The 27,502-nt window shown below is 50.5% G+C and overlaps 1 protein-coding gene across 1 annotated transcript; it reads left to right on the top strand.

Moving 5' to 3' along the window:
• The first annotated feature begins 242 nt into the window (after nt 1-242).
• rnf169 (ring finger protein 169) lies at nt 243-23,298 on the top strand. Its single transcript, XM_079579703.1, has 7 exons — nt 243-1,027; nt 4,263-4,354; nt 6,718-6,812; nt 9,829-9,916; nt 11,786-12,175; nt 13,767-14,004; nt 22,821-23,298. The coding sequence occupies exons 1-7, from the start codon at nt 862-864 to the stop codon at nt 23,183-23,185; spliced, it is 1,434 nt and encodes a 477-aa protein (XP_079435829.1). The 5' UTR covers nt 243-861; the 3' UTR covers nt 23,186-23,298.
• The last annotated feature ends 4,204 nt before the right edge of the window (nt 23,299-27,502 follow it).

Below are 27,502 nucleotides of genomic sequence, written 5' to 3'. Positions count from 1 at the left end.
AATACGGTGTTTTTTTAGTTTGTTTTTGGATGTTTTTAGCTTGTTTCTCAGTTGTTGTTGTTTATGTGTTTTTTCGGGTGTATTCCAGTTGTTTTTCAGATGTTTTTTCGGGTGTTTTTCGTGTTTTTCAGGTGTTGTGGTTCTTTTCGCCTCAGATTCAAACTCAAACCGCTGGATAGAGGCGGGAAGCACGCGCGCAGCTCTGGTCCAATCAGCTCCGGGACCGCCGGGGAGAAGGGCGGGGCCTGCGGGTAAAGATGGCGGCCGCAGAATAACCTGAACGAAGCTTTGGGATGTTTTTTAGTGTTTTTAACCGCAGAAACGGGACTGAAACGCGGAGTTTGGAGAAACTACGGGAGGTCCGTGACAAACACGAGAGTCTGGACACGGCCCGGACACGACACGACGGATCTCAGCCGAGTTTAGAGCCCAAACAGGAAGAGGATCGATGCGGGACTCGCTAAACGTTTGGCATTTCGTCCTGTTTTCTCTTTAGTGACAGTTTCTGTGAAATAATCTGAAATGAACTAAACAATGGTTCTGTTCTGAGCCTCGTCTTTCTCCACATGTGAATAAACCACATTAAAGTCCGCACAGCTCTGTCCAAACCAGAGACAGCTTTAGTTTAGCTCCGCTTCAGATGCTTCGTGTTTTTACTCACTTTCATGTTGTTATTAATGACCTTTTACTCATAATAATGGCCTTTTATTTGTATATACGAGTGAATCAAGCCTAAAGTTCTTATTATCCATGAGCATAACCAGTTTATTATCAAAGTAATAATAAAATCGCGAAGTTTCTCTGACCCTCCGCGCTGAAACCACCGGGACGAAATGCCGAGAGTTTAGCGTCGGTCCCAGGATGGACACCGCGGGGTTCCCAGGCCCCCTGCCCGCCCCCGACAGCCCTCAGGCGGCCACGGAGCAGCCCGGGCCCCGGCCCTGCTCCAGGCGGCTCCGGAGGACGGACCCCCCCGGGAGGAGCGGCTGCAGAGCGGGCAGACGGAGCAGCGGCGGCCGGGAGGGAGGTGCGTGTGTGCGGACACTGAGCTCCGGAGTGTCCGGAGTGTTTTTATTATTGTTTATTTCTCCAGTTCTTCTTTGCTGTTTTTAACTAGATTAGAAACTATAATAAACAATAAACGCTCAGTGTTGTTTACACATGTCTGATCCTCGTGACCTTTGGACTCAGGGAAGTTTCTGACTTTAACCCGACTCATGTTTGTTTATCAGCGGCAGCTCTTTGTTTTACGTCTGTCACTGAACCGGCTTTACCCAAACCTGAGCGTCTTGAACAAAAGCGACAAAAACGAGGAGGAAAACACAACAAAAAAACACACACAAAAAACACAATAAAAAAACAAAAAGCAGCAACAACAAAGAGGTCACAATTTTTGTTGGTCTTAGCTTTCAAATGTTTCAAATGAAAATACCAACTCTCTGAAACGTGTTCAGTGACTTTACTAAAGTTTCTCTTCCTCTGTTTGACCCAATGTTTGTAAAGCAACTGATTTATTTCTGCTTTTGTGGCTTAAAAAGTATGAAATTTGACCTGGTTTGGACTGAATAAACCCCGCCTGGTTAAACCCTCTTATTTACCCTGATTGTCCCCGGTCCCCGGTCCCTGCCCGGTCCCTGCCCGGTCCCCGGTCCCTGCCCGGTCCCCGGTCCCTGCCCGGTCCCCGGTCCCTGCCCGGTCCCTGCCCGGTCCCTGCCCGGTCCCTGCCCGGTCCCCGGTCCCTGCCCGGTCCCTGCCCGGTCCCTGCCCGGTCCCCGGTCCCTGCCCGGTCTCTGCTGTGGGACTAGTCCGGGCTTGTTCCTGAAGGCGTTTGTTGAAGCTGCTCTGCCTCAGACTCATCACTTTACTTTAAATCAGCCTGGACTTTACTTTAGTTTATTTAGACTTTACTTTATTTAGACTTTACTTTATTTAGACTTTACTTTATTTACACTTTACTTTATTTACACTTTACTTTATTTACACTTTACTTTATTTACACTTTACTTTATTTAGACTTTACTTTATTTAGACTTTACTTTATTCAAACTTTACTTGTACTGTACAGTATTTGTGGTGTACCATGTTGGCCCTGGTCTCTGTTCACAAAGGTAGGACTGAGGCAGGTTTACTTTTCATGTATTTGTGGTGTATTTGTGGTGTATTTGTGGTGTATTTGTGGTGTATTTGTGGTGTATTTGTAGTGTATTTGTCGTGTATTTGTAGGTAGGACTGAGGCAGGTTTACTTTTCATGTATTTGAGTTTAGAGGTTACACAGGTCCCAGGTTCGATTCCAGGGCTGTTTCTGTGAGGAGTAATGTAGTCGTGTGTGTCCAGCAGGGGGTGCTGTTTCCCCCTCAGCTGCTCTGTGTTCTTCACAGGTAAGTGAAGAACACAGAGCAGGACCTGTGCTGGGAATGTGGCCTTTATGATGCCCTGATAGCATTCCCTCCGGAGAAAGCTAATGCTGCAAGCTAAAGCTAAAAGCTAATTCTGCAAGCTAAAGCTAAAAGCTAAAGTTACAAGCTAAAGCTACAACCCGGTCATCACGTGAAAACACACACTGAGCCGGGCCTGGTGATTGTGAAGTTTGTTGCTCACATTTCATCTACAATGGGTTGTTGCCGAGTGGTTTTCTCTCTAAGCTAACAAGCTATTAGCAGCTAACAGCTAGCTTGAAGTGATCCATTGAAAACAAGCAGCATATTATATAACATGCTAACGGGGGTAACAAGCTAATGGGGGTAACATGCTAACGGGGGTAACAAGCTAATGGGCGTAACAAGCTAACGGGGGTAACATGCTAACGGGGGTAACATGCTAACGGGGGTAACATGCTAACGGGGGTAACATGCTAACGGGGGTAACATGCTAACGGGGGTAACAAGCTAACGGGGGTAACATGCTAACGGGGGTAACATGCTAACGGGGGTAACATGCTAACGGGGGTAACATGCTAACGGGGGTAGCATGCTAACGGGGGTAGCATGCTAACGGGGGTAACAGGCTAACGGGGTAACAGGCTAACGGGGGCAGCATGCTAACGGGGGTAACAGGCTAACGGGGTAACAGGCTAACATGCTAATGGGGTAGCAAGCTAACGGGGGTAACATGCTAACGGGGGTAACAGGCTAACATGCTAATGGGGTAACATGCTAACGGGGTAACAGGCTAACGGGGTAACATGCTAACGGGGTAACATGCTAACGGGGGTAACATGCTAACGGGGGTAACATGCTAACGGGGGTAACATGCTAACGGGGGTAACAGGCTAACGGGGTAACAGGCTAACATGCTAATGGGGTAACATGCTGACTGGGGTAACACGCTAACAGGCTAACGGGGGCAACAAGCTAACATGCTAGCGGGGGTAACATGCTAACGGGGGTGACATGCTAACGGGGGTAACATGCTAGCATGCTAGCAGGGGTAACTTGCTAATGGGGGTAACATGCTAGCAGGCTAACAGGGGTAACTTGCTAACGGGGTAACATGCTAGCAGGCTAACGGGGGTAACAAGCTAACGGGGGCAACAAGCTAACATGCTAGCAGGGGTGACATGCTAACGGGGGTAACATGCTAACATGCTAGCAGGGGTAACTTGCTAACGGGGGTAACATGCTAACATGCTAGCAGGGGTAACTTGCTAACGGGGTAACATGCTAGCAGGCTAACGTGGGTAACATGCTACCAGGCTAACATGCTAATGGGGTAACATGCCTAAAGGGTAACATTATAACGGGCTAACATGCTACCAGGCTAACATTCTAGCGGGGGTATCATGCTAACGGGCTAACATGCTAACGGGGGTAACATGCTACCAGGCTAACATTCTAGCGGGGGTAGCATGCTAACGGGCTAACATGCTAATGGGCTAGCATGCTAACGGGAGTAACATGCTACCAGGCTAACATGCTAACGGGGGTAACATGCTAACGGGGTAACATGCTAACGGGGTAACATGCTAACGGGGTAACATGCTAACGGGGTAACATGCTAACGGGGGTAACATGCTAACGGGCTAACATGCTAACGGGGGTAACCTGAAATAACCAGATTATGTCCCTGGTGTGGTCCATGGGGGTATAGTTAAAGAACCATTGGACATGGCAGTAGCAAAGAGGGACTAGAGGACTAACCACTCTGCCATCTGTGTATGTGCCTGAGGACTAACCACTCTGCCATCTGTGTGTGTGTGAGGACTAACCACTCTGCCATCTGTGTGTGTGCCTGAGGACTAACCACTCTGCCATCTGTGTTTCAGATTTCCTCTGCCCGTCGCTTTTCAAACCCTCTGAGTCTGTGAGGCTGCGGCTGGACGAGCGAGAGGAGCCGCGCAGGAGACACCAGCAACAGGTGAGCCGTTACCACGACAACGACAGGTAAACAGTTACCACGACAACGACAGGTAAACAGTTACCACGACAACGACAAGTAAACAGTTACCACGACAACGACAGGTAAACAGTTACCACGACAACGACAGGTAAACAGTTACCACGACAACGACAAGTAAACAGTTACCACGACAACGACAGGTAAACAGTTACCACGACAACGACAGGTAAACAGTTACCACGACAACGACAAGTAAACAGTTACCACGACAACGACAGGTAAACAGTTACCACGACAACGACAGGTAAACAGTTACCATCCATCCACTTTCTTCCGCTTTATCCGGGGCCGGGTCGCGGGGGCAGCGTCTCAGCAGAGATGCCCAAACTCCCCGATCCACACACACCTCCTCCAGCTGTTCTGCCCCCGAGGCCACACCTCCTCCAGCTGTTCTGACCCCGAGGCCACACCTCCTCCAGCTGTTCTGACCCTGAGGCCACACCTCCTCCAGCTGTTCTGACCCCGAGGCCACACCTCCTCCAGCTGTTCTGACCCTGAGGCCACACCTCCTCCAGCTGTTCTGACCCCGAGGCCACACCTCCTCCAGCTGTTCTGACCCCGAGGCCACACCTCCTCCAGCTGTTCTGACCCTGAGGCCACACCTCCTCCAGCTGTTCTGACCCCGAGGCCACACCTCCTCCAGCTGTTCTGACCCCGAGGCCACACCTCCTCCAGCTGTTCTGACCCGAGGCCACACCTCCTCCAGCTGTTCTGACCCCGAGGCCACACCTCCTCCAGCTGTTCTGACCCCGAGGCCACACCTCCTCCAGCTGTTCTGACCCCGAGGCCACACCTCCTCCAGCTGTTCTGACCCCGAGGCCACACCTCCTCCAGCTGTTCTGACCCCGAGGCCACACCTCCTCCAGCTGTTCTGACCCCGAGGCCACACCTCCTCCAGCTGTTCTGACCCCGAGGCCACACCTCCTCCAGCTGTTCTGACCCCGAGGCCACACCTCCTCCAGCTGTTCTGACCCCGAGGCCACACCTCCTCCAGCTGTTCTGACCCCGAGGCCACACCTCCTCCAGCTGTTCTGACCCCGAGGCCACACCTCCAGCTCGGAGACATAGTCCCACCACCGTGTCCTGGGTCCACGAGGCCTTGTCCCACTAGGACATGCCTGGAACACCTCCCGCGGGAGGCGACCAGGAGGTATCCGGAACAGATGCCCGAGCCACCTCAGCTGCTCCTTTCGACGTGAAGGAGCAGCGACTCTACTCCGAGCTCCTCCCGGGTAACTGAGCTCCTCACCCCCAGCCACCCTGCGAAGGAAACTCATTTCGGCCGCTTGTATTCGCGATCTCGTCCTTTCGGTCATGACCCAAATCTCATGACCACAGGTGAGGATCACATGACCATAGGTGAGGATCACATGACCATAGGTGAGGATCACATGACCATAGGTGAGGATCACATGACCATAGGTGAGGATCACATGACCATAGGTGAGGATCACATGACCATAGGTGAGGATCACATGACCATAGGTGAGGGTCACATGACCATAGGTGAGGATCACATGACCGTAGGTGAGGATCACGTGACCGTAGGTGAGGATCACGTGACCACAGGTGAGGATCACATGACCACAGGTGAGGATCACGTGACCACAGGTGAGGATCACATGACCATAGGTGAGGATCACATGACCACAGGTGAGGATCACGTGACCACAGGTGAGGATCACATGACCATAGGTGAGGATCACATGACCACAGGTGAGGATCACGTGACCACAGGTGAGGATCACATGACCACAGGTGAGGATCACGTGACCACAGGTGAGGATCACGTGACCACAGGTGAGGATCACATGACCATAGGTGAGGATCTCATGACCATAGGTGAGGATCACATGACCATAGGTGAGGATCACATGACCATAGGTGAGGATCACATGACCATAGGTGAGGATCACATGACCATAGGTGAGGATCACATGACCATAGGTGAGGATCACATGACCATAGGTGAGGATCACATGACCATAGGTGAGGATCACATGACCATAGGTGAGGATCACATGACCATAGGTGACGCCGCACCGATCCGTCTGTCCATCTCACGCTCCATCCGTCCCTCACTCGTGAACAAGACCCCGAGATACTTGAACTCCTCCACTTGAGGTCAGGACTCCCCACCGACCTGTAGAGGGGAAGGAGAACCATGGCCTCAGATGTGGAGGTGCTGATCCTCATCCCGGCCTCTTCACACTCGGCTGCAAACCGCCCCAGGGCAGCTGAAGGTCCCACAGAACATCAGGTCAAAAAGTCATTGAACTGAATGACATCATCAGGTTTGTTGTACATGTTTTGTTTTCCAGAAGGTTCTGTCAGACTCTGAGAATGAGGAGCCGATGACCCGGAGGATCAGAACCATCTCAGCCTTTATCAGGAAGACGACTACTGCACTGAGCAGGTACAAGTACTACTATACTACTGCACTGAGCAGGTACAAGTACTACTATACTACTGCACTGAGCAGGTACAAGTACTACTATACTACTGCACTGAGCAGGTACAAGTACTACTATACTACTGCACTGAGCAGGTACAAGTACTACTATACTACTGCACTGAGCAGGTACAAGTACTACTATACTACTGCACTGAGCAGGTACAAGTACTACTATACTACTGCACTGAGCAGGTACAAGTACTACTATACTACTGCACTGAGCAGGTACAAGTACTACTATACTACTGCACTGAGCAGGTACAAGTACTACTATACTACTGCACTGAGCAGGTACAAGTACTACTATACTACTGCACTGAGCAGGTACAAGTACTACTATACTACTGCACTGAGCAGGTACAAGTACTACTATACTACTGCACTGAGCAGGTACAAGTACTACTATACTACTGCACTGAGCAGGTACAAGTACTGCTATACTACTGCACTGAGCAGGTACAAGTACTACTATACTACTGCACTGAGCAGGTACAAGTACTACTATACTACTGCACTGAGCAGGTACAAGTACTACTATACTACTGCACTGAGCAGGTACAAGTACTACTATACTACTGCACTGAGCAGGTACAAGTACTACTATACTACTGCACTGAGCAGGTACAAGTACTACTATACTACTGCACTGAGCAGGTACAAGTATTACTATACTACTGCACTGAGCAGGTACAAGTACTGCTATACTACTGCACTGAGCAGGTACAAGTACTACTATACTACTGCACTGAGCAGGTACAAGTACTACTATACTACTGCACTGAGCAGGTACAAGTACTGCTATACTACTGCACTGAGCAGGTACAAGTACTACTACTACTACTGCACTGAGCAGGTACAAGTACTACTATACTACTGCACTGAGCAGGTACAAGTACTACTATACTACTGCACTGAGCAGGTACAAGTACTGCTATACTACTGCGCTGAGCAGGTACAAGTACTACTATACTACTGCACTGAGCAGGTACAAGTACTGCTATACTACTGCACTGAGCAGGTACAAGTACTACTATACTACTGCACTGAGCAGGTACAAGTACTACTATACTACTGCACTGAGCAGGTACAAGTACTACTATACTACTGCACTGAGCAGGTACAAGTACTACTATACTACTGCACTGAGCAGGTACAAGTACTACTATACTACTGCACTGAGCAGGTACAAGTACTGCTATACTACTGCACTGAGCAGGTACAAGTACTACTATACTACTGCGCTGAGCAGGTACAAGTACTGCTATACTACTGCACTGAGCAGGTACAAGTACTACTATACTACTGCACTGAGCAGGTACAAGTACTACTATACTACTGCACTGAGCAGGTACAAGTACTACTATACTACTGCACTGAGCAGGTACAAGTACTACTATACTACTGCACTGAGCAGGTACAAGTACTACTATACTACTGCACTGAGCAGGTACAAGTACTACTATACTACTGCACTGAGCAGGTACAAGTACTGCTATACTACTGCACTGAGCAGGTACAAGTACTACTATACTACTGCACTGAGCAGGTACAAGTACTACTATACTACTGCACTGAGCAGGTACAAGTACTACTATACTACTGCACTGAGCAGGTACAAGTACTGCTATACTACTGCACTGAGCAGGTACAAGTACTACTATACTACTGCACTGAGCAGGTACAAGTACTACTATACTACTGCACTGAGCAGGTACAAGTACTGCTATACTACTGCGCTGAGCAGGTACAAGTACTACTATACTACTGCACTGAGCAGGTACAAGTACTGCTATACTACTGCACTGAGCAGGTACAAGTACTACTATACTACTGCACTGAGCAGGTACAAGTACTACTATACTACTGCACTGAGCAGGTACAAGTACTGCTATACTACTGCACTGAGCAGGTACAAGTACTACTATACTACTGCACTGAGCAGGTACAAGTACTACTATACTACTGCACTGAGCAGGTACAAGTACTACTATACTACTGCACTGAGCAGGTACAAGTACTACTATACTACTGCACTGAGCAGGTACAAGTACTACTATACTACTGCACTGAGCAGGTACAAGTACTACTATACTACTGCACTGAGCAGGTACAAGTACTGCTATACTACTGCACTGAGCAGGTACAAGTACTGCTATACTACTGCACTGAGCAGGTACAAGTACTACTATACTACTGCACTGAGCAGGTACAAGTACTACTACTACTACTGCACTGAGCAGGTACAAGTACTACTATACTACTGCACTGAGCAGGTACAAGTACTACTATACTACTGCGCTGAGCAGGTACAAGTACTACTATACTACTGCACTGAGCAGGTACAAGTACTACTATACTACTGCACTGAGCAGGTACAAGTACTACTATACTACTGCACTGAGCAGGTACAAGTACTACTATACTACTGCACTGAGCAGGTACAAGTACTGCTATACTACTGCACTGAGCAGGTACAAGTACTACTATACTACTGCACTGAGCAGGTACAAGTACTGCTATACTACTGCACTGAGCAGGTACAAGTACTACTATACTACTGCACTGAGCAGGTACAAGTACTACTATACTACTGCACTGAGCAGGTACAAGTACTACTATACTACTGCACTGAGCAGGTACTGATACTACTACAAATACTATTATTATTACTACGGGTCGTCATGTGACCAGAGGGTCGGGGGTTCGACGCGTTACTACGACTGCTGTTACTACGGTAACCAGTTTAGGGGCGTGGTTTCAGGTGTCTGTGGGCGTGTCTCTGACTCTGTGGGCGTGTCTCTGACTCTGTGGGCGTGTCTCTGACTCTGTGGGCGTGTCTCTGACTCTGTGGGCGTGTCTCTGACTCTGTGGGCGTGTCTCTAACTCTGTGGGCGTGTCTCTGACTCTGTGGGCGTGTCTGTGGGCGTGTCTCTGACTCTGTGGGCGTGTCTCTGACTCTGTGGGCGTGTCTCCTCAGTGGGCGTCAGAGGAGCCGCAGCTGCACTGACCCGGTGGAGGACCGCGGGAAACTGAAGGTGCTGCTGCAGCCGGCGCTGCTCGACCCGGTGAGTCCAGGGGAACCCCGGGGGGGCTCTGACCCATGTGTGTTTTCCAGGTGGGGGCTCTGACCCATGTGTGTTTTCCAGGTGGGGGCTCTGACACGTGTTTGTTTTCCAGGTGGGGGCTCTGACCCATGTGTGTTTTCCAGGTGGGGGCTCTGACACGTGTTTGTTTTCCAGGTGGGGGCTCTGACTCATGTTTGTTTTCCAGGTGGGGGCTCTAACACATGTTTGTTTTCCAGGTGGGGGCTCTAACACATGTTTGTTTTCCAGGTGGGGGCTCTGACCCATGTGTGTTTTCCAGGTGGGGGCTCTGACCCATGTGTGTTTTCCAGGTGGGGGCTCTGACTCATGTGTGTTTTCCAGGTGGGGGCTCTGACTCATGTGTGTTTTCCAGGTGGGGGCTCTGACTCATGTTTGTTTTCCAGGTGGGGGCTCTAACACATGTTTGTTTTCCAGGTGGGGGCTCTAACACATGTTTGTTTTCCAGGTGGGGGCTCTGACCCATGTGTGTTTTCCAGGTGGGGGCTCTGACCCATGTGTGTTTTCCAGGTGGGGGCTCTGACCCATGTGTGTTTTCCAGGTGGGGGCCCTGACCCATGTGTGTTTTCCAGGTGGGGGCTCTGACTCATGTTTGTTTTCCAGGTGGGGGGTCTGACACATGTGTGTTTTCCAGGTGGGGGCTCTGACTCATGTTTGTTTTCCAGGTGGGGGCTCTAACACATGTTTGTTTTCCAGGTGGGGGCTCTAACACATGTTTGTTTTCCAGGTGGGGGCTCTGACCCATGTGTGTTTTCCAGGTGGGGGCCCTGACCCATGTGTGTTTTCCAGGTGGGGGCTCTGACTCATGTTTGTTTTCCAGGTGGGGGGTCTGACACATGTGTGTTTTCCAGGTGGGGGCTCTGACTCATGTTTGTTTTCCAGGTGGGGGCTCTAACACATGTTTGTTTTCCAGGGGGGGCTCTAACACGTGTTTGTTTCCAGGTGGGGGCTCTAACACATGTTTGTTTTCCAGGTGGGGGCTCTGACCCATGTGTGTTTTCCAGGTGGGGGCTCTGACCCATGTGTGTTTTCCAGGTGGGGGCTCTGACCCATGTGTGTTTTCCAGGTGGGGGCCCTGACCCATGTGTGTTTTCCAGGTGGGGGCTCTGACTCATGTTTGTTTTCCAGGTGGGGGCTCTGACTCATGTTTGTTTTCCAGGTGGGGGCTCTGACTCGTTTGTTTTCCAGGTGGGGGCTCTGACTCATGTTTGTTTTCCAGGGGGGGCTCTGACACGTTTGTTTTCCAGGTGGGGGCTCTGACTCATGTGTGTTTTCCAGGTGGGGGCTCTGACTCATGTTTGTTTTCCAGGGGGGGCTCTGACCCATGTGTGTTTTCCAGGTGGGGGCTCTGACACGTGTTTGTTTTCCAGGTGGGGGCTCTGACCCATGTGTGTTTTCCAGGTGGGGGCTCTGACACGTGTGTGTTTTCCAGGGGGGGGCTCTGACACATGTTTGTTTTCCAGGTGGGGGCTCTAACACGTGTTTGTTTTCCAGGTGGGGGCCCTGACTCATGTTTGTTTTCCAGGTGGGGGGTCTGACCCATGTGTGTTTTCCAGGTGGGGGGTCTGACCCATGTGTGTTTTCCAGGTGGGGGGTCTGACCCATGTGTGTTTTCCAGGTGGGGGCTCTGACACGTGTTTGTTTTCCAGGTGGGGGGTCTGACACATGTGTGTTTTCCAGGGGGGGCTCTGACACATGTGTGTTTTCCAGGGGGGGCTCTGACACGTGTTTGTTTTCCAGGTGGGGGCTCTGACACGTGTTTGTTTTCCGGGTGGGGGCTCTGACACGTGTTTGTTTTCCAGGTGGGGGCTCTGACTCATGTTTGTTTTCCAGGTGGGGGCTCTGACGGCCGGTGTGTTGCTGTCGTCTGAAAACAGCCGCTCGGTGTCGGTGCCGATTCTTCCTCCTCAGCGGCGTTTGGCCTGGAGCGCTGTGGTGCCGCTGCAGAGCCAATCAGAGCGCTGTGTCCCTGCTCTGGGCCAATCGGAGCGCGGCGTCCTCGTCCCGAGCCAATCGGAGCGCGGCGTCCTCGTCCCTGGCCAATCGGAGCGCTCGGCGAGCCCGGACAGTAACGACAGCATCTCTGAGGAGCTGAATCACTTCAAGCCCATCGTGTGCTCGCCGTGCACGCCGCCCAAGAGGCTCGCGGACGGAAGAACTCTGCAGCCGCGCATCGTCAAGTCCACACCGAGGAACCTGAGGGAGCTGCCGCAGACCAGCCAGGTCCTACAACGCCCTACAATAGCATACCATAACATACCATAACATACCATAACATACCATAACATACCGTAATATAACATAACATACCATAACATACCATAACATACCATAACATACACTAACCTAGAAAGTGGCCTCGGTCACATTGAAAAGATCAGATCGGAGAATAGAGTCAGCTCAGCCTCAGTCTGACCGGAGCCTAAGATTCTCTTTCTCAGGAAATCGTATCGGATCGTGACCAAAGTTTATAACTTCATTACATAACCCCTACATTACCCCTACATGAGCCCTACATTATCCCTACATTACCCCTACGTTACCACTACATGACCCCTACATGACCCCCACATTACCCCTACATGACCCGTACATTACCCCTACATGACCCCTACATTACCCCTACATGACCCCTACGTTACCACTACATGACCCCTACGTTACCCCTACATGACCCCTACGTTACCCCTACATGACCCCTACGTTACCCCTACATGACCCCTACGTTACCCCTACATGACCCCTACATTACCCCCACATGACCCCTACATTATCCCTACATGATCCCTACATGACCCCTACATGACCCCTACATTATCCCTACATTACCCCTACATTATCCCTACATTATCCCTACATTATCCCTACATTATCCCTACATTATCCCTACATTACCCCTACATGACCCCTACATGACCCCTACATTACCCTTACATTATCCCTACATGACCCCTACATGACCCTTACGTTACCCCTACATGACCCCTACATGACCCCTACATGACCCTTACATTATCCCTACATGACCCCTACATGACCCCTACATGACCCCTACATTACCCTTACATTATCCCTACATGACCCCTACATGACCCTTGCGTTACCCCTACATGACCCCTACATTATACCCACATGACCCCTACGTTACCCCTACATTACCCCTACATTACCCCTACATTACCCCTACATGACCCCATATGACCCGTACGTTACCCCTACATTATCCCTACATGACCCGTATGTTACCCCTACATTACCCCTACATTACCCCTACATGACCCCTACATGACCCCTACATGACCCGTACGTTACCCCTACATTACCCCTACGTTACCCCTACATGACCCGTACATTACCCCCACATGACCCGTACGTTACCCCTTCATGACCCGTACGTTACCCCTACATGACCCCTACATGACCCGTACGTTACCCCTACATTACCCCCACATGACCCGTACGTTACCCCTTCATGACCCGTACGTTACCCCTACATGACCCCCACATGACCCGTACGTTACCCCTTCATGACCCGTACGTTACCCCTACATGACCCCTACATGACCCGTACGTTACCCCTACATTACCCCTACATGACTCCTACATGACCCCATATGACCCGTACGTTACCCCTACATTATCCCTACATGACCCGTACGTTACCCCTACATTACCCCTACATGACCCCTACATGACCCCTACATGACCCGTACGTTACCCCTACATTACCCCTACATGACTCCTACACTGACCCCTACATTACTCCTACATGACCCCTACATGACCCCTACATGACCCTGTCTCTGACCCTCAGGGCTCCTCCTGGTTCCTCTCCAGCGCCGCCGTTCTGCAGAAGTGGCGTCAGATCGAGTTGGACCGACAGACGGTTTCCGCGGCGACGGGCGGCGTCTGCTCCGTCTCCGTGGCGACGCACACCAGCCCCGTCAACGACCCCGCCAAAAACCGGCGCCGCCTCCTGTTCGACGCCGACGAGGAGGAGGAGACCGTCAGGATAAAAGTCCCCGCCATCCGCCCCCAGGACCACAGTCTGGGTCAGTCCTTTCAGTCTGGTTTAGTCCTGGTTTAGTCCTGGTTTAGTCCTGGTTTAGTCCTGGTTTAGTCCTGGTTTAGTCCTGGTTTAGACCTGGTTTAGTCCTGGTTTAGTCCTGGTTTAGTCCTGGTTTAGTCCTGGTTTAGACCTGGTTTAGTCCTGGTTTAGACCTGGTTTAGTCCTGGTTTAGTCCTGGTTTAGTCCTGGTTTAGTCCTGGTTTAGCCCTGGTTTAGACCTGGTTTAGTCCTGGTTTAGACCTGGTTTAGCCCTGGTTTAGTCCTGGTTTAGTCCTGGTTTAGCCCTCGTTTAGACCTGGTTTAGTCCTGGTTTAGACCTGGTTTAGTCCTGGTTTAGTCCTGGTTTAGTCCTGGTTTAGACCTGGTTTAGTCCTGGTTTAGACCTGGTTTAGCCCTGGTTTAGTCCTGGTTTAGTCCTGGTTTAGCCCTCGTTTAGCCCTGGTTTAGTCCTGGTTTAGTCCTGGTTTAGTCCTGGTTTAGCCCTCGTTTAGCCCTGGTTTAGTCCTGGTTTAGTCCTGGTTTAGACCTGGTTTAGTCCTGGTTTAGACCTGGTTTAGCCCTGGTTTAGTCCTGGTTTAGACCTGGTTCAGTCCTGGTTTAGACCTGGTTTAGTCCTGGTTTAGACCTGGTTTAGTCCTGGTTTAGACCTGGTTTAGCCCTGGTTTAGTCCTGGTTTAGACCTGGTTTAGTCCTGGTTTAGACCTGGTTTAGTCCTGGTTTAGCCCTGGTTTAGCCCTGGTTTAGTCCTGGTTTAGTCCTGGTTTAGTCCTGGTTTAGACCTGGTTTAGACCTGGTTTAGACCTGGTTTAGTCCAGGTTTAGTCCAGGTTTAGACCTGGTTTAGTCCTGGTTTAGTCCTGGTTTAGACCTGGTTTAGTCCTGGTTTAGTCCTGGTTTAGTCCTGGTTTAGTCCTGGTTTAGTCCTGGTTTAGACCTGGTTTAGTCCTGGTTTAGTCCTGGTTTAGTCCTGGTTTAGTCCTGGTTTGGTCCTGGTTTAGACCTGGTTTAGTCCTGGTTTGGTCCTGGTTTAGACCTGGTTTAGACCTGGTTTAGCCCTGGTTTAGTCCTGGTTTAGTCCTGGTTTAGTCCTGGTTTAGTCCTGGTTTAGCCCTGGTTTAGTCCTGGTTTAGTCCTGGTTTAGACCCGGTTTAGTCCCGGTTTAGACCTGGTTTAGACCTGGTTTAGTCCTGGTTTACTCCTGGTTTAGTCCTGGTTTAGTCCTGGTTTACTCCTGGTTTACTCCTGGTTTACTCCTGGTTTACTCCTGGTTTACTCCTGGTTTAGACCTGGTTTTGTCCCGGTTTAGTCCTGGTTTAGTCCTGGTTTAGACCTGGTTTAGACCTGGTTTAGACCTGGTTTAGTCCTGGTTTAGTCCTGGTTTACTCCTGGTTTACTCCTGGTTTACTCCTGGTTTACTCCTGGTTTACTCCTGGTTTAGCCCTGGTTTAGTCCTGGTTTAGACCTGGTTTAGTCCTGGTTTAGACCTGGTTTAGACCTGGTTTAGTCCTGGTTTAGTCCTGGTTTAGACCTGGTTTAGACCTGGTTTAGTCCTGGTTTAGACCTGGTTTAGTCCTGGTTTAGCCCTGGTTCAGTCCTGGTTTAGACCTGGTTTAGACCTGGTTTAGACCTGGTTTAGTCCTGGTTTAGTCCTGGTTTAGACCTGGTTTAGACCTGGTTTAGACCTGGTTTAGTCCTGGTTTAGACCTGGTTTAGTCCTGGTTTAGTCCTGGTTTAGTCCTGGTTTAGTCCTGGTTTAGTCCTGGTTTAGTCCTGGTTTAGTCCTGGTTTAGACCTGGTTTAGACCTGGTTTAGACCTGGTTTAGACCTGGTTTAGTCCTGGTTTAGTCCTGGTTTAGTCCTGGTTTAGTCCTGGTTTAGTCCTGGTTTAGACCTGGTTTAGACCTGGTTTAGTCCTGGTTTAGTCCTGGTTTAGTCCTGGTTTAGTCCTGGTTTAGTCCTGGTTTAGTCCTGGTTTAGACCTGGTTTAGACCTGGTTTAGACCTGGTTTAGTCCTGGTTTAGACCTGGTTTAGTCCTGGTTTAGCCCTGGTTCAGTCCTGGTTTAGACCTGGTTTAGACCTGGTTTAGACCTGGTTTAGTCCCGGTTTAGTCCTGGTTTAGACCTGGTTTAGTCCTGGTTTAGACCTGGTTTAGTCCTGGTTTAGTCCTGGTTTAGTCCTGGTTTAGTCCTGGTTTAGTCCTGGTTTAGTCCTGGTTTAGTCCTGGTTTAGTCCTGGTTTACTCCTGGTTTAGTCCTGGTTTAGTCCTGGTTTAGTCCTGGTTTAGTCCTGGTTTAGACCGGGTTTAGTCCTGGTTTAGACCTGGTTTAGTCCTGGTTTAGTCCTGGTTTAGTCCTGGTTTAGACCTGGTTTAGTCCTGGTTTAGTCCTGGTTTAGACCTGGTTTAGTCCTGGTTTAGACCTGGTTTAGACCTGGTTTAGTCCTGGTTTAGACCTGGTTTAGTCCTGGTTTAGTCCTGGTTTAGACCGGGTTTAGTCCTGGTTTAGACCTGGTTTACTCCTGGTTTAGTCCTGGTTTAGTCCTGGTTTAGACCTGGTTTAGTCCTGGTTTAGTCCTGGTTTAGACCTGGTTTAGTCCTGGTTTAGTCCTGCTTTAGTCCTGGTTTAGCCCTGGTTTAGTCCTGGTTTAGTCCTGGTTTAGACCTGGTTTAGTCCTGGTTTAGACCTGGTTTAGTCCTGGTTTAGACCTGGTTTAGTCCTGGTTTAGTCCTGGTTTAGTCCTGGTTTAGACCTGGTTTAGCCCTGGTTTAGTCCTGGTTTAGCCCTGGTTTAGTCCTGGTTTAGTCCTGGTTTAGACCTGGTTTAGTCCTGGTTTAGTCCTGGTTTAGTCCTGGTTTAGTCCTGGTTTAGACCTGGTTTAGACCTGGTTTAGTCCTGGTTTAGACCTGGTTTAGACCTGGTTTAGTCCTGGTTTAGACCTGGTTTAGTCCTGGTTTAGACCTGGTTTAGTCCTGGTTTAGACCTGGTTTAGCCCTGGTTTAGACCTGGTTTAGTCCTGGTTTAGACCTGGTTTAGTCCTGGTTTAGACCTGGTTTAGTCCTGGTTTAGTCCTGGTTTAGTCCTGGTTTAGACCTGGTTTAGCCCTGGTTTAGTCCTGGTTTAGCCCTGGTTTAGTCCTGGTTTAGTCCTGGTTTAGACCTGGTTTAGTCCTGGTTTAGTCCTGGTTTAGTCCTGGTTTAGTCCTGGTTTAGACCTGGTTTAGACCTGGTTTAGTCCTGGTTTAGACCTGGTTTAGACCTGGTTTAGTCCTGGTTTAGACCTGGTTTAGCCCTGGTTTAGTCCTGGTTTAGTCCTGGTTTAGCCCTGGTTTAGTCCTGGTTTAGTCCTGGTTTAGACCTGGTTTAGCCCTGGTTTAGTCCTGGTTTAGCCCTGGTTTAGTCCTGGTTTAGTCCTGGTTTAGACCTGGTTTAGTCCTGGTTTAGACCTGGTTTAGCCCTGGTTTAGCCCTGGTTTAGTCCTGGTTTAGTCCTGGTTTAGTCCTGGTTTAGTCTCGGTTTAGTCCTGGTTTAGTCCTGGTTTAGTCCTGGTTTAGCCCTGGTTTAGACCTGGTTTGGACCTGGTTTAGTCCTGGTTTAGCCCTGGTTTAGTCCTGGTTTAGTCCTGGTTTAGACCTGGTTTAGACCTGGTTTAGTCCTGGTTTAGTCCTGGTTTAGTCCTGGTTTAGTCCTGGTTTAGTCCTGGTTTAGTCCTGGTTTAGTCCTGGTTTAGTCCTGGTTTAGACCTGGTTTAGACCTGGTTTAGTCCTGGTTTAGTCCTGGTTTAGTCCTGGTTTAGTCCTGGTTTAGTCCTGGTTTAGTCCTGGTTTAGACCTGGTTTAGTCCTGGTTTAGACCTGGTTTAGACCTGGTTTAGTCCTGGTTTAGTCCTGGTTTAGTCCTGGTTTAGTCCTGGTTTAGTCCTGGTTTAGTCCTGGTTTAGACCTGGTTTAGTCCTGGTTTAGACCTGGTTTAGTCCTGGTTTAGTCCTGGTTTAGACCTGGTTTAGTCCTGGTTTAGTCCTGGTTTAGTCCTGGTTTAGTCCTGGTTTAGACCTGGTTTAGTCCTGGTTTAGTCCAGGTTTAGTCCTGGTTTAGACCTGGTTTAGTCCTGGTTTAGTCCTGGTTTAGACCTGGTTTAGACCTGGTTTAGTCCTGGTTTAGACCTGGTTTAGACCTGGTTTAGACCTGGTTTAGTCCTGGTTTAGTCCTGGTTTAGTCCTGGTTTAGACCTGGTTTAGACCTGGTTTAGACCTGGTTTAGACCTGGTTTAGTCCTGGTTTAGACCTGGTTTAGACCTGGTTTAGACCTGGTTTAGTCCTGGTTTAGCCCTGGTTTAGACCTGGTTTAGACCTGGTTTAGTCCTGGTTTAGACCTGGTTTAGACCTGGTTTAGTCCTGGTTTAGTCCTGGTTTAGCCCTGGTTTAGTCCTGGTTTAGTCCTGGTTTAGTCCTGGTTTAGTCCTGGTTTAGCCCTGGTTTAGTCCTGGTTTAGTCCTGGTTTAGTCCTGGTTTAGCCCTGGTTTAGTCCTGGTTTAGTCCTGGTTTAGTCCTGGTTTAGCCCTGGTTTAGTCCTGGTTTAGCCCTGGTTTAGTCCTGGTTTAGACCTGGTTTAGACCTGGTTTAGACCTGGTTTAGTCCAGGTTTAGTCCAGGTTTAGACCTGGTTTAGCCCTGGTTTAGTCCTGGTTTAGACCTGGTTTAGTCCTGGTTTAGTCCTGGTTCAGTCCTGGTTTAGACCTGGTTTAGTCCTGGTTTAGACCTGGTTCAGTCCTGGTTTAGACCTGGTTTAGTCCTGGTTTAGTCCTGGTTCAGTCCTGGTTTAGACCTGGTTTAGTCCTGGTTTAGACCTGGTTCAGTCCTGGTTTAGACCTGGTTTAGTCCTGGTTTAGTCCTGGTTTAGTCCTGGTTTAGACCTGGTTTAGACCTGGTTTAGACCTGGTTTAGTCCAGGTTTAGTCCAGGTTTAGACCTGGTTTAGTCCTGGTTTAGTCCTGGTTTAGACCTGGTTTAGTCCTGGTTTAGTCCTGGTTTAGTCCTGGTTTAGTCCTGGTTTAGTCCTGGTTTAGACCTGGTTTAGTCCTGGTTTAGTCCTGGTTTAGTCCTGGTTTAGTCCTGGTTTGGTCCTGGTTTAGACCTGGTTTAGTCCTGGTTTGGTCCTGGTTTAGACCTGGTTTAGACCTGGTTTAGCCCTGGTTTAGTCCTGGTTTAGTCCTGGTTTAGTCCTGGTTTAGTCCTGGTTTAGCCCTGGTTTAGTCCTGGTTTAGTCCTGGTTTAGACCCGGTTTAGTCCCGGTTTAGACCTGGTTTAGACCTGGTTTAGTCCTGGTTTACTCCTGGTTTAGTCCTGGTTTAGTCCTGGTTTACTCCTGGTTTACTCCTGGTTTACTCCTGGTTTACTCCTGGTTTAGACCTGGTTTTGTCCCGGTTTAGTCCTGGTTTAGTCCTGGTTTAGACCTGGTTTAGACCTGGTTTAGACCTGGTTTAGTCCTGGTTTAGTCCTGGTTTACTCCTGGTTTACTCCTGGTTTACTCCTGGTTTACTCCTGGTTTACTCCTGGTTTAGCCCTGGTTTAGTCCTGGTTTAGACCTGGTTTAGTCCTGGTTTAGACCTGGTTTAGACCTGGTTTAGTCCTGGTTTAGTCCTGGTTTAGACCTGGTTTAGACCTGGTTTAGTCCTGGTTTAGCCCTGGTTTAGTCCTGGTTTAGACCTGGTTTAGTCCTGGTTTAGACCTGGTTTACTCCTGGTTTAGCCCTGGTTTAGTCCTGGTTTAGACCTGGTTTAGACCTGGTTTAGTCCCGGTTTAGTCCTGGTTTAGACCTGGTTTAGTCCTGGTTTAGACCTGGTTTAGTCCTGGTTTAGTCCTGGTTTAGTCCTGGTTTAGTCCTGGTTTAGTCCTGGTTTAGTCCTGGTTTAGTCCTGGTTTAGTCCTGGTTTACTCCTGGTTTAGTCCTGGTTTAGTCCTGGTTTAGTCCTGGTTTAGTCCTGGTTTAGACCGGGTTTAGTCCTGGTTTAGACCTGGTTTAGTCCTGGTTTAGTCCTGGTTTAGTCCTGGTTTAGACCTGGTTTAGTCCTGGTTTAGTCCTGGTTTAGACCTGGTTTAGTCCTGGTTTAGACCTGGTTTAGACCTGGTTTAGTCCTGGTTTAGACCTGGTTTAGTCCTGGTTTAGTCCTGGTTTAGACCGGGTTTAGTCCTGGTTTAGACCTGGTTTACTCCTGGTTTAGTCCTGGTTTAGTCCTGGTTTAGACCTGGTTTAGTCCTGGTTTAGTCCTGGTTTAGACCTGGTTTAGTCCTGGTTTAGTCCTGGTTTAGACCTGGTTTAGTCCTGGTTTAGACCTGGTTTAGTCCTGGTTTAGTCCTGGTTTAGTCCTGGTTTAGACCTGGTTTAGCCCTGGTTTAGTCCTGGTTTAGCCCTGGTTTAGTCCTGGTTTAGTCCTGGTTTAGTCCTGGTTTAGTCCTGGTTTAGTCCTGGTTTAGACCTGGTTTAGTCCTGGTTTAGTCCTGGTTTAGTCCTGGTTTAGTCCTGGTTTAGACCTGGTTTAGTCCTGGTTTAGTCCTGGTTTAGTGCTGGTTTAGTCCTGGTTTAGTCCTGGTTTAGTCCTGGTTTAGTCCTGGTTTAGACCTGGTTTAGTCCTGGTTTAGTCCTGGTTTAGTCCTGGTTTAGTCCTGGTTTAGACCTGGTTTAGACCTGGTTTAGTCCTGGTTTAGACCTGGTTTAGACCTGGTTTAGTCCTGGTTTAGACCTGGTTTAGCCCTGGTTTAGTCCTGGTTTAGTCCTGGTTTAGCCCTGGTTTAGTCCTGGTTTAGTCCTGGTTTAGACCTGGTTTAGCCCTGGTTTAGTCCTGGTTTAGCCCTGGTTTAGTCCTGGTTTAGACCTGGTTTAGTCCTGGTTTAGACCTGGTTTAGCCCTGGTTTAGCCCTGGTTTAGTCCTGGTTTAGTCCTGGTTTAGTCCTGGTTTAGTCTCGGTTTAGTCCTGGTTTAGCCCTGGTTTGGACCTGGTTTGGACCTGGTTTAGTCCTGGTTTAGCCCTGGTTTAGTCCTGGTTTAGTCCTGGTTTAGACCTGGTTTAGACCTGGTTTAGTCCTGGTTTAGTCCTGGTTTAGTCCTGGTTTAGTCCTGGTTTAGTCCTGGTTTAGTCCTGGTTTAGTCCTGGTTTAGTCCTGGTTTAGACCTGGTTTAGACCTGGTTTAGTCCTGGTTTAGTCCTGGTTTAGTCCTGGTTTAGTCCTGGTTTAGTCCTGGTTTAGTCCTGGTTTAGACCTGGTTTAGTCCTGGTTTAGACCTGGTTTAGACCTGGTTTAGTCCTGGTTTAGTCCTGGTTTAGTCCTGGTTTAGTCCTGGTTTAGTCCTGGTTTAGTCCTGGTTTAGACCTGGTTTAGACCTGGTTTAGTCCTGGTTTAGTCCTGGTTTAGTCCTGGTTTAGACCTGGTTTAGTCCTGGTTTAGACCTGGTTTAGTCCTGGTTTAGACCTGGTTTAGTCCTGGTTTAGTCCTGGTTTAGTCCTGGTTTAGTCCTGGTTTAGTCCTGGTTTAGTCCTGGTTTAGTCCTGGTTTAGTCCTGGTTTAGTCCTGGTTTAGACCTGGTTTAGCCCTGGTTTAGTCCTGGTTTAGACCTGGTTTAGTCCTGGTTTAGTCCTGGTTTAGTCCTGGTTTAGTCCTGGTTTAGTCCTGGTTTAGACCTGGTTTAGTCCTGGTTTAGTCCAGGTTTAGTCCTGGTTTAGACCTGGTTTAGTCCTGGTTTAGTCCTGGTTTAGACCTGGTTTAGACCTGGTTTAGTCCTGGTTTAGACCTGGTTTAGACCTGGTTTAGACCTGGTTTAGTCCTGGTTTAGTCCTGGTTTAGTCCTGGTTTAGTCCTGGTTTAGTCCTGGTTTAGACCTGGTTTAGTCCTGGTTTAGACCTGGTTTAGCCCTGGTTTAGTCCTGGTTTAGTCCTGGTTTAGTCCTGGTTTACTCCTGGTTTAGTCCTGGTTTAGTCCTGGTTTAGACCTGGTTTAGTCCTGGTTTAGTCCTGGTTTAGTCCTGGTTTAGTCCTGGTTTAGTCCTGGTTTAGACCTGGTTTAGTCCTGGTTTAGACCTGGTTTAGACCTGGTTTAGTCCTGGTTTAGACCTGGTTTAGTCCTGGTTTAGTCCTGGTTTAGTCCTGGTTTAGCCCTGGTTTAGCCCTGGTTTAGACCTGGTTTAGACCTGGTTTAGTCCTGGTTTAGACCTGGTTTAGACCTGGTTTAGACCTGGTTTAGTCCTGGTTTAGACCTGGTTTAGTCCTGGTTTAGTCCTGGTTTAGCCCTGGTTTAGTCCTGGTTTAGTCCTGGTTTAGTCCTGGTTTAGTCCTGGTTTAGCCCTGGTTTAGTCCTGGTTTAGTCCTGGTTTAGTCCTGGTTTAGCCCTGGTTTAGTCCTGGTTTAGTCCTGGTTTAGTCCTGGTTTAGCCCTGGTTTAGTCCTGGTTTAGTCCTGGTTTAGTCCTGGTTTAGCCCTGGTTTAGTCCTGGTTTAGTCCTGGTTTAGTCCTGGTTTAGCCCTGGTTTAGCCCTGGTTTAGCCCTGGTTTAGTCCCGGTTTAGCCCTGGTTTAGTCCTGGTTTAGTCCTGGTTTAGACCTGGTTTAGTCCTGGTTTAGTCCTGGTTTAGACCTGGTTTAGTCCTGGTTTAGTCCTGGTTTAGACCTGGTTTAGTCCCGGTTTAGCCCTGGTTTAGTCCTGGTTTAGACCTGGTTTAGTCCTGGTTTAGTCCTGGTTTAGACCTGGTTTAGTCCTGGTTTAGTCCTGGTTTAGTCCTGGTTTAGACCTGGTTTAGTCCTGACTCGTTTCTTCTGTTTCAGACGGACTCCGGTTTGGATCGACCTCCAAAAGGAAACACAAACCCAAACGTCTGGAGGCCAAACGCCGACGCGCCGACGCTAACACTGATGCTAGCACTGATGCTAATGCTAACACTAGCACCTGTCGCGGACGCGTAGCCGCAGCCTCCGGTGCTAGCGTTAGCGCTCAGGAGCGAGCCGACCGAGCGTTAGCGCTGCAGCTTCAGAGACGCTTCGACTCCGAGAACTCCCTCAGCGACGCCTACTTCCTCCGATCCACCAACCAGAGCGACCGGGGGCGGGGTCTCCGGAGCGCCCGGACCAATCAGAGCGCAGACAGGAGGCGGAGCTTGAGGAGCTCGCGGCGAAGTCACAAACGACCGTGAAGCGACGGACACAGTTTTTTACGAAAGACGTTTATGCAAATGACGCTTTAAAGCTCCTGATTTACTTTGAACCAAAAACTAAAGACGAGTTTATTCAGAAACTAAACCAGATCAAAATCAAATCTGTGGAACTAATGTCGCACAGTCGGGCACGTTCTCCGATACCAGAACTTACGGATCCTTCCCCAAACTCACACCAGGAACATTCACGTGGGAAACATCAGAAATACAAACTGGGGCAAGAATAAGACAAACAGTGTAAACAAAACATTGGGAAAACCAGAAATAATTGGGGTAAAAAAAATATAATCTATATGTTTTTTTTAGAAAGCTTAGGGGGATAATGGAGAAAGAAAAAGCCCAAAAAAGGATTTATTTATTTATTGAGCAGAAACAAAATCTCTTCCTTTTAATCCTGGACCAACAGCATCAAAACTATTTTAGTTTCTTTTTTCCGAGACCAAACTGGATCCGTTTAGTCCAGGGGTGTCCACACTGTTTTCATGGGGGGGGGGCGCATACTGAAGTGCACTCGGGGTGAAGGGCCGTAGTTCGGTCCCGCGAAACCTTGGACGAGGTTTAAATTGTGCCACAACAGCTTTATTTCTGCTTAAAACCTTCATGCAGCTCAGTCTCACAGTAACACGTTAGTCGTTTGTTTAGAATTATGACATTTCAAACAAAAAGGACAATCTGATGATGTGACCGACTCAGCAAGAGGCCCAGGGCCACCAAAATATTGGTCTGAGGGCCGCATTTGGCCCCCGGGCCGCACTTTGGACACCCCTGGTTTAGCTCCCGCTTAACAGCTCGTTGTTATGATACTTTCCTCTCTTTCAGCCGACAGTTTGAACTCTATGTGGAGAACACGTGTGTGTCGCCCCCTGGTGGCTGCGCTCTTGTAAATAAGAATCTAAATATGCAAATGACTGAGTCACGTGGCGTCTTCCACTGGCCCAGAGGATGATGGGAAATGAAGTCTTTCCAGAGGGTTGAATGTAACGCTTTAATAAAGAGTTTGGCTTCGACCTGTTTCTGTGCGTCAGTGCCCCCTGCTGGTGAGCGAGCGCTGCTGCACGAGCTCTGTGCGTCAGTGCCCCCTGCTGGTGAGCGAGCGCTGCTGCACGAGCTCTGTGCGTCAGTGCCCCCTGCTGGTGAGCGAGCGCTGCTGCACGAGCTCTGTGGGTCAGTGCCCCCTGCTGGTGAGTGAGCGCTGCTGCACGAGCTGTTATTTACAGGTAAAGTTTCTGTGCGTCAGTGCCCCCTGCTGGTGAGCGAGCGCTGCTGCACGAGCTCTGTGTGTCAGTGCCCCCTGCTGGTGAGCGAGCGCTGCTGCACGAGCTCTGTGTGTCAGTGCCCCCTGCTGGTGAGCGAGCGCTGCTGCACGAGCTCTGTGCGTCAGTGCCCCCTGCTGGTGAGCGAGCGCTGCTGCACGAGCTCTGTGCGTCAGTGCCCCCTGCTGGTGAGCGAGCGCTGCTGCACGAGCTCTGTGTGTCAGTGCCCCCTGCTGGTGAGCGAGCGCTGCTGCACGAGCTCTGTGGGTCAGTGCCCCCTGCTGGTGAGCGAGCGCTGCTGCACGAGCTGTTATTTACAGGTAAAGTTTCTGTGCGTCAGTGCCCCCTGCTGGTGAGCGAGCGCTGCTGCACGAGCTCTGTGCGTCAGTGCCCCCTGCTGGTGAGTGAGCGCTGCTGCATGAGCTCTGTGTGTCAGTGCCCCCTGCTGGTGAGTGAGCGCTGCTGCATGAGCTCTGTGCGTCAGTGCCCCCTGCTGGTGAGTGAGCGCTGCTGCACGAGCTCTGTGCGTCAGTGCCCCCTGCTGGTGAGTGAGCGCTGCTGCACGAGCTCTGTGTGTCAGTGCCCCCTGCTGGTGAGCGAGCGCTGCTGCACGAGCTCTGTGTGTCAGTGCCCCCTGCTGGTGAGTGAGCGCTGCTGCATGAGCTCTGTGCGTCAGTGCCCCCTGCTGGTGAGTGAGCGCTGCTGCACGAGCTCTGTGCGTCAGTGCCCCCTGCTGGTGAGCGAGCGCTGCTGCACGAGCTCTGTGCGTCAGTGCCCCCTGCTGGTGAGTGAGCGCTGCTGCACGAGCTCTGTGCGTCAGTGCCCCCTGCTGGTGAGTGAGCGCTGCTGCACGAGCTCTGTGTGTCAGTGCCCCCTGCTGGTGAGCGAGCGCTGCTGCACGAGCTCTGTGCGTCAGTGCCCCCTGCTGGTGAGCGAGCGCTGCTGCACGAGCTCTGTGTGTCAGTGCCCCCTGCTGGTGAGCGAGCGCTGCTGCACGAGCTCTGTGCGTCAGTGCCCCCTGCTGGTGAGTGAGCGCTGCTGCACGAGCTCTGTGCGTCAGTGCCCCCTGCTGGTGAGTGAGCGCTGCTGCACGAGCTCTGTGTGTCAGTGCCCCCTGCTGGTGAGCGAGCGCTGCTGCACGAGCTCTGTGCGTCAGTGCCCCCTGCTGGTGAGTGAGCGCTGCTGCATGAGCTCTGTGCGTCAGTGCCCCCTGCTGGTGAGCGAGCGCTGCTGCACGAGCTCTGTGTGTCAGTGCCCCCTGCTGGTGAGTGAGCGCTGCTGCACGAGCTCTGTGCGTCAGTGCCCCCTGCTGGTGAGCGAGCGCTGCTGCACGAGCTCTGTGTGTCAGTGCCCCCTGCTGGTGAGCGAGCGCTGCTGCACGAGCTCTGTGCGTCAGTGCCCCCTGCTGGTGAGCGAGCGCTGCTGCACGAGCTCTGTGTGTCAGTGCCCCCTGCTGGTGAGCGAGCGCTGCTGCACGAGCTCTGTGCGTCAGTGCCCCCTGCTGGTGAGCGAGCGCTGCTGCACGAGCTCTGTGCGTCAGTGCCCCCTGCTGGTGAGTGAGCGCTGCTGCACGAGCTCTGTGTGTCAGTGCCCCCTGCTGGTGAGCGAGCGCTGCTGCACGAGCTCTGTGCGTCAGTGCCCCCTGCTGGTGAGCGAGCGCTGCTGCACGAGCTCTGTGCGTCAGTGCCCCCTGCTGGTGAGTGAGCGCTGCTGCACGAGCTCTGTGTGTCAGTGCCCCCTGCTGGTGAGCGAGCGCTGCTGCACGAGCTCTGTGTGTCAGTGCCCCCTGCTGGTGAGCGAGCGCTGCTGCACGAGCTCTGTGTGTCAGTGCCCCCTGCTGGTGAGCGAGCGCTGCTGCACGAGCTCTGTGCGTCAGTGCCCCCTGCTGGTGAGCGAGCGCTGCTGCACGAGCTCTGTGCGTCAGTGCCCCCTGCTGGTGAGCGAGCGCTGCTGCACGAGCTCTGTGTGTCAGTGCCCCCTGCTGGTGAGCGAGTGCTGCTGCACGAGCTGTTATTTACAGGTAAAGTTTCAGCGTGTTTGGATCAAGAGCATTTTATAAAGAAAAGTTTAATAAGGCGCAATTCTCTGTAGCTGTAATCAGTTACTCGAGTACTGTGAGTGATCAGGAGCCGAGAGTCTGGACTCGTTACTCGAGTACTGTGAGTAATCAGGAGCCGAGAGTCTGGGCTCGTTACTCGAGTACTGTGAGTAATCAGGAGTCTGGACTCGTTACTCGAGTACTGTGAGTAATCAGGAGCCGAGAGTCTGGGCTCGTTACTCGAGTACTGTGAGTAATCAGGAGTCTGGGCTTGTTACTCGAGTACTGTGAGTAATCAGGAGCCGAGAGTCTGGACTCGTTACTCGAGTACTGTGAGTAATCAGGAGCCGAGAGTCTGGACTCGTTACTCGAGTACTGTGAGTAATCAGGAGCCGAGAGTCTGGGCTCGTTACTCGAGTACTGTGAGTAATCAGGAGCCGAGAGTCTGGACTCGTTACTCGAGTACTGTGAGTAATCAGGGCCGAGAGTCTGGACTCGTTACTCGAGTACTGTGAGTAATCAGGAGTCTGGACTCGTTACTCGAGTACTGTGAGTAATCAGGAGTCTGGACTCGTTACTCGAGTACTGTGAGTAATCAGGAGTCTGGACTCGTTACTCGAGTACTGTGAGTAATCAGGAGTCTGGACTCGTTACTCGAGTACTGTGAGTAATCAGGAGTCTGGACTCGTTACTCGAGTACTGTGAGTAATCAGGAGCCGAGAGTCTGGACTCGTTACTCGAGTACTGTGAGTAATCAGGAGTCTGGACTCGTTACTCGAGTACTGTGAGTAATCAGGAGTCTGGACTCGTTACTCGAGTACTGTGAGTAATCAGGAGTCTGGACTCGTTACTCGAGTACTGTGAGTATTTTCAGTCATACATGGTGGAACTGGCCAAATGATCTGAAGTTTCCTGTTGTTGGTGAACGCAGGCGCCATCTTTATTTAAACTCTTCACATGGGCGTCTGCACAGTTTCCTCACGTGACGTCTTCAGGACAGTCAGA

This window comes from Gobius niger (assembly GCF_951799975.1).
Source record: "Gobius niger genome assembly, chromosome: 1".
Taxonomy (NCBI): domain Eukaryota; kingdom Metazoa; phylum Chordata; class Actinopteri; order Gobiiformes; family Gobiidae; genus Gobius; species Gobius niger.
The sequence above is the reverse complement of the archived record's forward strand: the minus strand, read 5'-3'. Positions and strand labels throughout refer to the sequence as shown.